Source organism: Oncorhynchus mykiss, chromosome 16 (genome assembly GCF_013265735.2).
Source record: "Oncorhynchus mykiss isolate Arlee chromosome 16, USDA_OmykA_1.1, whole genome shotgun sequence".
Lineage (NCBI taxonomy): Eukaryota > Metazoa > Chordata > Actinopteri > Salmoniformes > Salmonidae > Oncorhynchus > Oncorhynchus mykiss.
The window spans coordinates 61,573,769-61,588,616 of NC_048580.1; the positions used below are offsets into that span (position 1 = coordinate 61,573,769).

At 42.6% G+C, this 14,848-nt stretch overlaps 1 protein-coding gene across 1 annotated transcript in view; it reads right to left on the minus strand.

Annotated features, from left to right (window-relative positions):
- The window catches only part of dnah12 (dynein, axonemal, heavy chain 12), a 36,122-nt gene that overhangs the window by 15,069 nt on the left and 6,205 nt on the right, over positions 1-14,848 (minus strand). Inside the window, exons 18-39 of the mRNA XM_036947505.1 lie at positions 14,221-14,406; positions 13,882-14,082; positions 13,503-13,697; positions 13,276-13,397; positions 12,848-12,983; positions 12,594-12,740; positions 12,296-12,415; positions 10,952-11,108; positions 8,759-8,931; positions 8,509-8,661; positions 8,150-8,389; positions 7,805-8,050; positions 7,042-7,161; positions 6,824-6,933; positions 3,134-3,317; positions 2,805-2,945; positions 2,608-2,691; positions 2,305-2,493; positions 2,004-2,123; positions 1,716-1,904; positions 1,474-1,625; positions 1,196-1,334 (exon numbers count right to left, since the gene is read on the minus strand). Coding sequence (XP_036803400.1) covers positions 1,196-1,334; positions 1,474-1,625; positions 1,716-1,904; positions 2,004-2,123; positions 2,305-2,493; positions 2,608-2,691; positions 2,805-2,945; positions 3,134-3,317; positions 6,824-6,933; positions 7,042-7,161; positions 7,805-8,050; positions 8,150-8,389; positions 8,509-8,661; positions 8,759-8,931; positions 10,952-11,108; positions 12,296-12,415; positions 12,594-12,740; positions 12,848-12,983; positions 13,276-13,397; positions 13,503-13,697; positions 13,882-14,082; positions 14,221-14,406 — 3,504 coding nt within the window. The remainder of the gene's footprint in view (positions 1-1,195; positions 1,335-1,473; positions 1,626-1,715; positions 1,905-2,003; positions 2,124-2,304; positions 2,494-2,607; positions 2,692-2,804; positions 2,946-3,133; positions 3,318-6,823; positions 6,934-7,041; positions 7,162-7,804; positions 8,051-8,149; positions 8,390-8,508; positions 8,662-8,758; positions 8,932-10,951; positions 11,109-12,295; positions 12,416-12,593; positions 12,741-12,847; positions 12,984-13,275; positions 13,398-13,502; positions 13,698-13,881; positions 14,083-14,220; positions 14,407-14,848) is intronic.

A 14,848-nucleotide genomic window follows, 5' to 3' on the forward strand; every position in this document is an offset into this window, starting at 1 on the left:
CTCCTCCTCCTCCATGCTTTACGGTGGAAAATACATCCGTTCACCCACACCGCGTCTCATAAAGATACGGTGGTTAGAACCAAAAATCTCCAATTTGGACTCCAGACCAAAGGACACATTTCCACCGGTCTAAAGAAGGCCAGCATCCCGGAGTCACCTCTTCACTGTTGACGTTGAGACTGGTGTTTTGCGGGTACTATTTAATGAAGCTGCCAGTTGAGGACTCGTGAGGCGTCTGTTTCTCAAACTAGATACTCTAATGTGCTTGTCCTCTTGCTCAGTTGTGCACCGGGGCCTCCCACTCCTCTTTCTATTCTGGTTAGAGACAGTTTTGCGCTGTTCTGTGAAGGGAGTAGTACACAGCGTTGTATGAGATCTTCAGTTTCTTGGCAATTTCTTGTATGGAATAGTCTTAATTTCTCAGAACAAGAATAGACTGACGAGTTTCAAAATAAAGTTTTCTTGCCATTTTGAGCCTGTAATCGAACCCAGAAATGCTGATGCTCCAGATACTCAGCTATTCTCAAGAAGGCCAGTTTTATTGCATCTTTAATTAGCACAACAGTTTTCAGCTGTGCTAACATAATTGCAAAAGGGTTTTCTAATGATCAATTAGCCTTTTAAAATAATAAACTTGGATTAGCTAACACAATGTGCCATTGGAACACAGGAATGATGGTTGCTGATAATGGGCCTCTGTACGACTATGTAAATATTCCATAAAAAATCTGTCGTTTCCAGCTACAATAGTCATTTACAACATTAACAATGTCTACACTGTATTTCTGATCAATTTGATGTTATTTTAATGGACAAAAAAATGTGCTTTTCTGTGAAATGAATTGAGTATCCAGTGATCAGACGTGATCAACATACTGTATGATACATACAGATCTGCTATCTTATCTGCTATCTTAATTTGATCAATCTGTTGTCGCAGACAATGTTCCTGCATAGCAGGAAATGCAAATTGTAGTTTATTCAGTGTTCAAAAAAGCTTTTAAAGTTTGTAATTTTCACTTTAAAAAATGTCAGACTTGATTTGCCCTAACAAAAAATGTATCAAACCCTACAAAAAAAATAAACTCCATTAATTACATAATCATTCACATTGCCTGTTGCTGCAGGATTATTTTCCTGCTGCGAGAAACAGGGTAAAATTAAGATAGCGCATCTGTAGCTCTTCATTGTTCACCTGGCTCTGGTTAGCGCTGGTGCGTGCTGAGAAGTTGATGAAGAAAGGCAGGTAGCGGTCCTTGTCCAGGTTGTTCATGAGTTTCTCCTTCACGTACACAGACTTCCCTGTCCCAGTGGGCCCCACAAACAGCAACGGCCTTCACAGAGACAGACATATAATCAGTGGCTGTTTTAAAATATAACGTATCAACTGAATATTATGATGTTTGACCACAATGCAAGTGCGTTAACACAAATTACATCCCCATTAGTCTGGGTGTGTTGACGCATGCTTACACTCCATAGTCGATGCAGAGGTCCATGAGGTAGGTGTATCGGACCGTGTCTATGGTGGGGACGATGATATCCTGCACTTTGGTGTTCTTGTCCCCCAGATTGATGTTCTTGATCGAGTCAGTCCAGTGCACCCAGCGACCTTTCCCTTTAAACTGGGATACCAAATATATGTATTTTCATAGAAACTGAAAAATACTGTTTTACACTGCAGAAGCCTTATTGACCAGTGGAATGTTACAGACCTCATAGTAATAGTCGTAGACCAGACCCTTCTCATCGTGGGGACATTCCCATTTGGACACGGAAGCGGGGATGGGGTGGTTGTCTGCCTTCCCTAAGATGATGTCTCTGAGGTACTCATCAAACCTCTTCCTGCTGTCCGTATCACAGCTGCCCCCCACCGACCACACCAGGGAGAAGGCAAAGGCTGCCTGCCACAGAAAGAGAGATGGAGTTGAGCTGAGTATGTTGATTTCTGTCATTTCAATTCAGTATAGCCACGCACAGCAGTACTCTGTTAAATCTCTTACCATGACCCAAGTCCGTATGTTTTTGTTCCCCGTGTCCTCCTTCAAAGGTTGGGTGAGCAGCATTTCAAAGAGCCGAGTCAGGGACACCACTGTGTTGCTGTTGCTGGTGGGGACAACCTCCTAGAACATATGAAAGTAATCAGACATGTTATAGAGCTTGTAAACATATATATATATATATATTATATTATTATTATAATATATATATATATATATATATACTGTGGTGCAGGGAAATAGCTGATATACAGGATCAAACTCCAATTGATGCTTCTGGACTTAAACCTTGTGGTCCACCCACCCTGCATTGTTTGCGTAGCATCCTGAGGGAGGGGGGCAGGAGCCAGTGGAAGAGCTCCATGAGCAGGCCTGTGTTGTCTGGAGCCTGCAGGGGCTCTGGCAGGGTGTTGATCCAGGAGGTCACCAGGGGTTCCCAGCCCAGCTGAGATGGCTCCATGTAGATCATACCACACCTGCTCACTGTCGCTGGCTGGGGAGGGGAGAGATAGATATACAGATTACCGATTCATGAAAGATACTGTTGTTGGGACAAAATAAGAAGTCTACCTGTACCTGCAAGTGTGTTGATGGCTTGTTGACTTACAGAGGCCTGAGACAGGTCCATGGCTTCAAAGATTAGACTCATCTGATTGGACATCTGGATGATCTCTCCACTCATCAAGCACAGCTGTGGGAGAGAAGGAAGCATACAGCAAGTAGTTACAGTTGTTTTACGCATCCTCCTGGTATGTCATTAAGTCATTATATTGGATTATATTTGTTGTGGACTTATATTCTTGCCTTCTTGTTGTCGTCGAGCACAGTGTTCATGCTCTCAATCCACAGTGTGTCTATAGGCCCGTCGAACACCACCCACTTACGATCCGGGGTCTCCGACGACGCAAACTCACGAAACGTGTTGGCCACAATCCCATCTGCCCACTGAGCAACACCAACAGAGACAGGGAGAGAGAAAAGAAAAAACTCAAACACAACATAATACACAATCCAAAATAGCAAAACCATTGGTGTAAAGAAATAAAAATAACACTATTGATATTGAAAGATGGTCTGAATATATGATTGTAATGATGTGAGAGGATTGTGACTATTCCAGGGTTGAGCCCCACCTCGTGTGAGACTGGGTCAAACTCTCCAAAAAGCTGTCCCATGGTGATGGCCTTAGGGTTGACCGTACGGTAGAGGACCCTCTCCTCCTCATTGTAACCCCTGTCGTTCATCAGGGTCAGGGTGTCGGCCAGGACGTGGAGGACTTTGGTCTTACCAGCAAATGGCTCTCCTACCAGCATAAATCTGAAATACACACCAGTAGGGGCAATGCAAAAATTATTCAAAACAATATTCCACTAAACATTATCTTCTATCATCATCTATCATTTAACATGTATTTATTATTTATATCTCTTAAACTCTGCACTGTTGGAAAAGGACCCGTCAGTAAGCATTTCACTGTTAGTCTACACCTGCTGTTTACAAAGCATGCGACAAATAAAATGGGATTTGATACCAGGTACCAGTGAAGCCGTGTCAGTTCTTTAAAATGACAGTGAATCAGGAGGATGTCACTACTTGACACCGACAAACACGCCATAATATCTGGCCCCCTGCCCTTCCTAAATCGTGGCATTGAACAGTTCAGCAGACATTTATCCCTACATAACTGGCTACGAGACTATCGTAGCTCTGTGGGTGTAACAATTATTGACAATTTTGATACCTTCTGGAAACAAAGCTTGTTTTATAAGGACGATGGGATCCACCCAAATCATTTGGATCCTTTCACAGCATTATAATTCTGCGTTGAGACAATGACTTCTCAATGACGCAAGCCCAGCTCAGTTAATCCCTACCATTGTGACGCTTGTCCTGACAAAATATCCCGTTTACAACGGGAACGTTATTTTTCAAAAAATGAAAATACTGCCCCCTAGTCACAAAAGGTTAATCCCTACCATTGTGGCGCAGAGTTGTCATAATGCTTCAGCAAATGTACATTATACAAGGGGCGTTGGTAGACATACTGTAAGTAACCTAATTTATGTCCCTCTAACTGCCCTGAATGCCTCTGCTGATCACACAGATAGTGTATGCAGTAATCATGTGCCTATGAACCAGTGATACTGTTAGCACTGAGGCGGTGTGCCCTAGGAGGAAGTCCACTGTGTGCAGCTCACCCTGCACTAACATAAATAACCTGAGCATGTCAACCTCTGCTAAGCTTCCCAGTAAAGCAATAAAAACAATAAAGTATTACAGAAAAGTGCTAAAAATATCCCACATTAACATATGTAGCTTAAGAAACAAGGTTCATGAAATCAATAGTTTGCTAGTAACCGATTACATTTATATTCAGACAATCTCTGAAACTCACTTAGATAATACATTTGATAGTGGTAGCCATACATGGTTATAAGATCTACAGAAAATACAGAAATGCCAAAGGTAGAAGTGTGGCTGTTTATATTCAGAACCGCATTCCTGTAAAGCTTAGATAGGATCTCATGTTAAAAACTGTTTATGTAATATGGCTACAGTTTCATCTGCCACACCTAAAGCCCATTCTTGTGGGATGCTGCTATAGACCACCAAGAGCTAACATCCAGTATCTGGATGACGTGTGTAATGCTTGATAATGTATGTGATATCAACAGAGAGGTATATTTTCTGGGGGATTTAAATATTGACTGGGTTTCATCAGGCTGCCCACTCAAGAGAAAGCTTTAAACTGTAACCAGTGCCTGCAACCTAGTTCATGTTACCAGTCAACCTAGCAAGGTATTTACAAACAGCACAGGAATGAAATCATCAACATGTATTGATCACATCTTTACTAATGCTGCAGAAACTTGCTTTAAAGCAGTATCCAAATCTATAGGATGTAGGGATCACAATATAGTAGCCATATCTAGGAAAACAAAAGTTCCAAAGGCTGGGCCTAATTATAGTGTATAAGAGGTCACACAATAAGTTTTGCAGTGATTCCTATGTTGTTGATGTAAATAATATTTTCAGTGGGATGTAATGAGGAGCAACCAGACACATTTATGAAATTGCTTCTTCCAGTTACTAATAAGTATGCACTCATTAAGAAAATCACTGTAAAAATTGTTAAATTCCTGTGGATTGATGAGGAATTGAAAAATTGTATGGTTGAGAGGGATGAGACAAAAGGAATAGCAAAATGGCATGTGACTATACTGAAAAATGTGACTATACTGAAAAAAAAAGAAGAAACAACACTATGAGACAAAGATAAATGACAAAGTATTATAGCTTTAGAGCACCTTAAATTAATTGAATCATTGAATCAGATGGCTCATTCATCACAAAACCCACTGATATTACCAACTGCTTTAATGATTTTTTCATTGGCAAGATGATCAAACGTAGGCATGCCAGCAACAAAAGCTAACACTACACATCCCGAGTGGCGCAGCGGTCTAAGGCAATGCATCTCAGTGCTAGAGGCATCACTACAGACCCTGGTTCGATTCCAGGCTGTATCACAACCAGCCGTGATTGGGAGTCCCATAGGGCGGCACACAATTGTCCCAGTGTCGTCCAGGTTAGGGGTTTGGACGGGGTAGGCCGCCATTGTAAATACGAATTTGTTCTTAACTAACTTGCCTAGTTAAATAAGGTTAAATAAAAATAAAAAGTATATCTGACCAAATTATGAAAGACAAGCATTATGATGTAGAATTACATAAAGTGAGGGTGGAAGAGCTGAAAACTGACAAGCCACCAGGGTCTGACAACTTACTGAGTATAATAGCAGACGATATTGCCATATCTTCAATTTAAGCCTACTAGAAAGTGTGGTCTGGAGGGACAGCTTTCAAGGCCCTTACTTTTTAAAATCTTTACTAACGACATGCCACTGGCGTGAGTAAAGCCAGTGTCTACGTATGTGGATGACTCCACACTATACATGTCAGTTACTATAGCGACTGAAATGACTGCAACACATAACAATGAGCTGCAGTTAGTTTCAGAATGGCTGGCAAGGAATAAGTTAGTCCTAAATATTTCAAAAACTAAATGCATTGTATTTGGGACAAATCATTCACTAAACCCTAAACCTCAACTAAATTTTGTAATGAATAATGTGGCAATCGAGCAAGTTGAGGTGACTAAACAGCTTGGAGTAACCCTGGACCGTCATGGACAAAACATATTGTTTTGACAGTAGCTAAGATGGGGAGAAGTCTGTCCATAATAAAGCGCTGCTCTGCCTTCTTAACAACACTATCAACAAGGCAGGTCTTACAAGCCCTAGTTTTGTCGCAGAGAGCTAACATTAATAATATGCATGTTAATCTTTCCTGGCTCAAAGTTGAGGAGATATTGACTTCATCACTACTTGTATTTGTGAGAGGCATTGACATGTTAAATGAACAGAGCTGTCTGTATGAACTACTGGTACACAGCTCAGACACCCATACATACCCCACAAGACATGTCACCAGAGGTCTCTTCACAGTCTCCAAGTCCAGAACAGACTATGGGAGGTGCACAGTACTACATAGAGCCATGACTACATGGAACTCTATTCCACATCATGTAACTCATGCAAGCAGTAAAATTTGATTTTAAAAAAAGAGATAAAAATACACCTTATGGAATAGCTAGGACTGTGAAACAACACATAGGCAAAGACACACACATGACAACACATGCTGCCTTGGCAGCAGCTAATGGGGATCCATAATAAATACAAATACCTATGAGATACAACTTAGATTGAGTTTCAGTTCAGAAAGAAAATAAATAAAAGGATGCTGCTTGAAAAAGTGTACCCATGACGGACTATCATCATCTCATAGGTCTGTATGATCTTCTCCTTGAAGACCTCAGCTGGCTGAACATTGTGGTTCTTACAGCACTCCTCAGCACAAGACAGAAACAGCTGGGAAACACATGACAGATGGCAGACATTTAAATATGCAATGCACATACAGTATCAACATCTTCTATCAACACAGAGTACATAAAAACAAGCAAGGAAAATTCCAACCTGATAGTCTGCCACAGGGAGAGAGATACCGGGGAACAGGTCACTGGTGATTCCATTGAAAAGGGGGATGTCATGAGAGAGAAACTTGGGCTCATTCACATCCTTGATGGACCTCAGGAGCTGGTAGTGCCGAAAACATAGAACATTCAACGTAAGCGACTACCCTTACATAGCCTTTATTTTTTAACTATACCATGTATATATATATATATATATATATATATATATATATGTTTATGTATGCATACATACACATACCCACATATATAAACATACACATACATATAAATATGTTTGCCAAAATAATATAATGGGGGATTGGAAGTGATGCAGACAATTACATTGATGGAATCTACAATCTATTTGCAATATTAAAGCTGATCTACTCCGTTAAAATATATATATATTTAAGCAATAAGGCACGAGAGGGTGTTGTATATGGCCAATATACCACGGCTAAGGGCTGTTCTTAGGCACGACACATTGCGGAGTGCCTGGACACAGCCCTTAGCCGTAGTATATAGGCCATATACCACAAACCCCGGAGGTGCCTTATTGCTATTATAAACTGGTTAGCAATGTAATTAGAGCAGTAAAAATAAATGTTTGTCATACCCGTGGTATACAGTCTGATAAACGACGGCTGTCAGCCAATCAGCATTCAGGGCTCCAACCACCCAGTTTATAAATATATATATATATATATATATATACCATTTATACATAATAACATATCAATGTAAGCCAACTTTTGTAGACACACCAGTATGTCCTCATTCTCGTCTGGGAACTTGAGTTTGAGGTTCCCTGCGGCCACCAGTACAGCTTTGACGGCCCTCATGCCGTAGTCGTAGTGGAACTGGGAGGAAAGCTGCTCTGAGCAGAGTCTGTAGGTCATCACAATCTTTACTGACAGGGGCTTGGCATTCAGGAAGCCATAGGAGTACAGGGAGATCTCTGCTATCAGGGCGTAGTTAGGCACCATCATGGCCACAGTTCTGAACAACACCTGTTTTGGATGAATAGGGGTGAAGTACTGTTGAATCAACATGGATTTTTTTTTAAATCAATCTATTGCATAGGATAAAGAGTGTATCCTCCTCTGTACCTTGAGGTTGTCTGGGAGCTCTGAGCGTCCAGCATAGCCCGGGTTCATGGTGATGGCCACGAAACAGTTGGGGTTGAGTTTGAGCATGGTGCCCTCAAAGTCAAAGTACTCCAGCTTCAACTCGATGGCCCTCTGGATGCACAGGACTTGCTGGGCCACCACAGACAGTACCTCTAGCTCAATGCGGTTAAATTCATCAAAACAGGCCCAGGCACCTGACGACGCAAGACCTTTGAAGAACTGAGAGACAGGAAGACAGAAATAAAGGTGCACTATCGCCAGCTATAATAAAGACCACACGTGTAGTAAACAGGGATTGGACATTGATTGACATTGCTGTTATTCCCAGCTTCAGTTACCTTCCCCATAGCCAGGTAGTCCAGGCCGTCAGAGCAGTTGAAGACCACACACTGCACGGCCAGGGCTTTGGCCAAGTCCTTGGTGGTCTCCGTCTTCCCCGTCCCTGCCGGCCCCTCGGGTGCCCCACCAAGACTCAGGTAGAACGCCCCAATCTAAGACATAAAGTAAAAATATGAAATGTTAGTCTAAAGTTTGGGAGTGACCTGAGTGAGATATCTTTCAGACTACATGTTTCTCGGGGTGGTTTACCAGTGTGCGGTAGCATCTGTCTGTCAGTGGCGTGATGACCAGTCGAGGGGAGTTTCCCAGGTACTCGTAGGCGTACTTGACGTCACAGTTGATGATGCGTACACGCACATTCTCGTTGATCCAGTAGTAGCGCAGTTGAGCCAACCACTGGAAGTCTGTTTCATGGGATACACCTGTCATAGAATAACAGGAAATTAGGGCCGGGACAACACCAGTATCGCAACACTCGTTAGTATCGTGGCAAGGAAACAAAACATATTAGCCGATTTCATTTCTTTAGGAAAACAGCCCTAATGTTGGAAACAGCCCTAATGTTGGAAACAGCCCTAATGTTGGAAACAGCCCTAATGTTGGAAACAGCCCTAATGTAGGAAACAAACATTGTCATCTAGTCACATGTGTTTATTTACCAAGCTATATCACACAAATGTTTACATACAGCAGGTTTTTGAAGGACCAAAGAGTTTGGTCTGCTTCGCAATTTATTTTTTTTACCATGGAAAAAATATTGCGATATTGGCATCTGTCTTCACAGCCCTAAGGAAAATATGACATCATATTTGTTTATTTATTTGGATCCCCATTAGCTTTAGCAGAAGAAGCAGCTACTCTTCCTGGGGTCAACAAAAAACACAAAACACTGATAGACAGTCACACATTTAAAATACAATGAAACGAACAATACAACAAAAATATATATGTGTTAGAGTGTCTGTGTGTGCCCTCTCACAGTCCCCGACGTTTCATGAGTTGTTGTTTCATTCATTTTGTAAAGGTCATTTAGCTGTTTGCTTGAGTAATTGGAGATGGAAGGGAGTTTCATACGATCATGACTCTGTATAAAACTGTGTGTTGCCGTGAATTCGTTTTGGACTTGGGCTTGGCGTTTTGAAATTTTCTATGAATTGCGTGAAGATACTGTATTTCAACAATTTCAGGCGATTAGAGACTACGCTGATAACTCGAGCTTGGTTCCCAAGTTTCTAAACCATCCCAAACGATCTTTGGTATACTGTAGTGTTGTCATAATATTTGAATTGAAGAAGTGTGATCATAATAATTAGGATATTTTAGCGATCTGCAGTAGAATAAATCCTAAATGCCCCCCAGCCTTCCGATGCGAACTAAACAGCTCACCTACACTTGATATGCGTTTTTAGGCTATGGATGAGAAAGTGAATTTGTCATTTCCAATCAATTAGCTCAGTTATATGCTGCTTTGTGATCTATTAACAGCAAGGGTTACATTAAATAGTCGCAATATTTTTTAATTATGCATTTGGTGATGTTCAAGTAATTCACACAAAACGTATAAACAAAAGCATTCACTGTGAAAGTTGATACATGGAGGCCCTTCATACATAGGCTATGCATGGCACTTCGTTAAATTTATCGAATCACTTATTGTTTTCTTGCTCAAACCGCGAGCAGCACCTGTCAAACTCAAGACATTTCTCTCAAAACACAGGGATTTCGATTAGCACAGGACTAATATTATCAGAGGAGTTTGCAAAAACAGTAGGTTATTCTGGCTGGAATTGTTACTCTCCTGCCATGTAAAAATGACTGACACGGCAGATTCAGATGGGACTAAAATGTTTTGGTGGTTTGTGCTCTTGCACATAATTACATTACCCGACCTCCCCAAGTAAAAGTAAAAGTAATCCCGTCCGAATAGGGGATTTGCTGCACCTTATTACCGGACAGTAATCAAGATGGGAAAGACCAGAGCCTGAACAGCTAGTACAGTTGATTTTTGTGACAAAAACGCAGAACAAAATCTTCACAACAACTTCGCTTCCTCAACATGCTCAATGGTCACACCTTTCATGAAACAACCAGTAGAGGTTCAGGTTTTAGAGAATGTTTTGAACCAAATACAATGCTTTTAGTTTTAGATGTATTTAAGACCTGTTTATTAATAATCACCCATTCTGACACTGACTGTAACACCTTATTTAGAATTCCAGTGAGCTCTCTGGCTTTGTGTGCTGACATGTAGAGTGTGGAATCACACGCATACATAGTCATTCTAGCTTTGTGTAAAAACAATGATACAAGTAACGGCCTAAGGCAACTGCTCTGAGGGACACCGCACTGTACATATCTGATATCAATTCCATTTTCTTTCTTGGTGTATATTAGAACAGCATTGTACCATATAACAATTTACTAAAGCCTACTGAACATTACCTTTGTCTATCAGGTCCATAACCACATCCCTGGCGTGGACATCGATGGTGACCAGAGCCCCTAGCGTGGTGCGAGTCTGCTTGGGCAGCTTGCCTCTCACCAGCTCCACTATGTCCTTCAGCTGGCTCTGTAACTGCTGGTAGTATTTATTCAGACCCTAAAGAGAAATGCATTTCTTAGTGTGTTGACTATCATACAAATCTCCTCAACTAAGTGGCAGTGTTTCCCTAGGATTTTTTTCAGCAGTGAAGGCAAGGGTAGCGGGGGGGTAGGCGTTAGGTTGCATTCCATAGATTTCAAGTCACTTCCAGTCATCACTCCTGCAGCAAAGCAACCCCACAACATGATGCTGCCACCCCCGTGCTTCACGGTTGCTTCACGGTTGCTTCACGGTTGGGATGATGTTCTTCGGCTTGCAAGCCTCCCTATTTTTTCTCTAAACATAAGTGGTCATTATGGCCAAACAGTTCTATTTTTGTTTCATTAGACCAGAGGACATTTCTCCAAAAAGTACAATTTTTGTCCCCATGTGCAGTTGCAAACCGTAGTCTGGCTTTTTTATGGTGGTTTTGGAGGAGTTGCTTCGTCCTTGCTGAGCGGCGTTTCAGGTTATGTCAATATAGGACTTGTTTTACTGTGGATATAGATACTTTTGTACCTGTTTACACCAGCATCTTCACAAGGTCCTTTGCTGTTGTTCTGGGATTGATATGTACTTTTCGCACCAAAGTACGTTCACCTCTGGGAGACAGAACGCGTCTCATTCCTGAGCGGTATGATGGCTATGTTGTCCCATGGTGTTTATACTTGCGTACTATTGTTTGTACAGATGAATGTGGTACCTTCAGGCATTTGGAAATTGCTCCCAAGGATGAACCAGACTTGTGGAGGTCTACAATTTCTTTTCTGAGGTCTTGGCTGACTCCTTTTGATTTGCCCATGATGTAAAGCAAAGAGGCACTGAGTTTGAAGGTAGGCCTTGAAATACATCCACAGGTACACCTCCAATTGACTCAAATGATGTCAATTGGCCTATTAGAAGCAACTAAAGCCATGACATCATTTTCTGGAATTTTCCAAGCTGTTTAAAGGCACAGTCAACTTGGAATTGTGATACAGTGAATTATAAGTGAAATAATCTGTCTGTAAGCAATTGTTGGAAAAATTACTTGTGTCATGCACAAAGTAGGTGTCCTAACCGACTTACCAAAACTATAGTTTGTTAACTAGAAACGAGTTTCAATGACTCCAACCTAAGTATATGTAAAATTCCGACTTCAACTGTATATTTGGTAATGGTCATCATGGTAGAGATGACAGTGATGTGTGTTCTGGTCCCCGTACCTGAGCTCCTCCTCCGATGGCCTCATGGACCTCCAGGGTCCAGAAGATCTGAGAGGTGCAGAGCACCACCTGACCAGGCCACTCCCTGACCCACTGACTCCTAGGGGTCTCACCGTAAGCCTACACACACAGGAGGGAGGATGTAATCTCTCTTGGTAAGAACATCTTAGTTTGGCATCATATTGTTTTCTAGCATATATACGGTAATAGTAGAATGTCCGATTACACTATATGCTTTTGTACTGTGTCCCATCATACCATACTTTATATTCATATGGTAGTGGTGGAGTAATCTCACCACTCTGGAGCGGGCAACCACGTCCCTGACGGAGCGCAGCATGATGTCCTCCACCTGCACCAGCCACTTCTCCACGGCTCCCCGTGCCTCTGAAGTGGAGATCAGTTGGATGAGCTGCACACGCTCCGCCTCACTGCTGTACATGGCCTGGATAGATGGGTGGATGGATAGATAAATGGATGGAGGAAAAACTTCACTTGCTTTTCTAGTAAATTAAGTTAACATGATCTGCTACCACTGATTGATCTACTTGCCTGGATGTCCAGGTTAGGGAGGAAGTCCAGCTTGGCGATGCCCTCAAAGCACTTCTTCAGATGGGGCTGCACGCGCAACGGGTCCTTGGTCTCTGACAGAATCTCCAGCATCTCATCATTGGACAGGAAGAAAAAGCTGGAGGTGGAGGAATGGGAGGGAGATGGAGGAATGGAGAGAGGTGGACGAATGGGAGAGAGGTGGAGGAATGGGAGGAATGGGAGGGAGGTGGGGAATGGGAGGGAGGTGGAGGAATGGGAGAGAGGTGGAGGAATGGGAGAGAGGTGGAGGAATGGGAGAGAGGTGGAGGAATGGGAGAGAGGTGGAGGAATGGGAGGGAGGTGAAGGAATGGGAGAGAGGGATAGGAATTAATTCTGAATTCTTGCACAACTAGAGACAAACATTTCAAAACACTGTACATTTCATTACCGAGGGAAGAAGAGTCGTTTCTTCTCCAGGTAGGCATTCAGTCCCTTCATGATTTTATCCAGAAGGTTGTTGGAATCTTGAAGTCGTTCAAGCAGGCCAGGCAATGAGGTCGCTGACAATATCTGCACAAATTCAAAATAGCTATGTACACGCAAAGACATCCCTTCTAAAGACCCCTTTATCCTCCCCATACTGGCACCTGTGAGGCCACCTAAAAGCTGTCCTACCTTGGGGTCCTTGACGCAGTGCCTCATGACCTCCTTCCAGTGCTTGTCGACGGTCTGGAAGAGCCGCCCCTCCTCAGGCATCTGTTGCATGATGTCCTCGGAGGAGAAGATGGGCTCCAGATAGAGCCACTGGGCCTGCACCTTCAGCCACTCGTCTATGGTCTCCTGGATACGAATCAGACGCTCCTCCCACACCTGACACACAAAGAGGATCAGAGTAGGATCAAAACGCCCCTGGATGCTGCTCTAGGGTCAGCTTAGCGTTTTCTCCAATAACGGTTAAGGTTAGGCTTTGGGGAAGAGCACCTACAGGAAGCATTTATCCAGGGTGAGAAAGAGAGAGGGAGGACAAGAAATGTTGCTTTGACATAAAGCCCACCTTGATCTCACTCTCGAAGGGCTTGATGAAGGGTGAGCCCCTCATGGTCTGGGTCTTCACAATCTGGTCGTCCAGCATGGTCTGGATCTCATCCACGGCGGTGAGGATGGACACCCCAGACTCCCTGTAGGGGTGGTGGTGGAAGGAGACTCCATCCCAAACCTCCACCATGGTCTGCATGGCCTTCTCCAGAGAGAATTCCTGTCGGAGAAATGAAGATATTCATCAGCCCTTTGAGTTGGCTTTTCACACTAGAGCTTTTCAGTTCAGAGCATCCTTAGCTGTGGGCTATCCCATGTCACACAAGTCTCTCTCATTAAATGATCCCCATTTTCCCACCTTGCTGGCAGCAGCACTTATGGTCTCAAACTGCTCGAGATACGGGGTGAGGTTCTGCTTGAGCACTTTCCGCAGGGTGGTGCCAGAGTCAGGCGTGAGGTCATAGTCCACAATGTCAGATATCTGAACCCAGTGGCGAGCCCTGATACCTGGGTTACACAGAATGGACACCGTGGGGATGTGCTCCTGGGAACAAAAACGCAGTAGAAGTCAAGTCATTAGGTCATACATCTACATATATGGTATATCTATGGTCTATAACAGTGGTATTCAAACTTTTTCAGCAGGGACCCAATTTTTTCCGGCAGAATTTCTGGGGACCTCATTTTTTGCCAACTAATTTCTTGCGACACCACCCCAAATCTAATGACACAACCTTAAAAATCTGTACATTTCTATTTTTACATCAATAAATAACCTTCAATTCATTGCACTTATATCTCATCAAAATGAAAAGAAACCAATAAATACATTTACTCAACATTTTTTTTCCTTCTTCAAATTATCATTCTCAACAACATTTGTACATTGTCTCATACTTAATTTTTGTTCCTAGAAAAAGTTGTTTTAATTTTGGCGACCCCACTGCAGTGATGTTGACTTTGAATACCACTGGTCTATAGTTTAA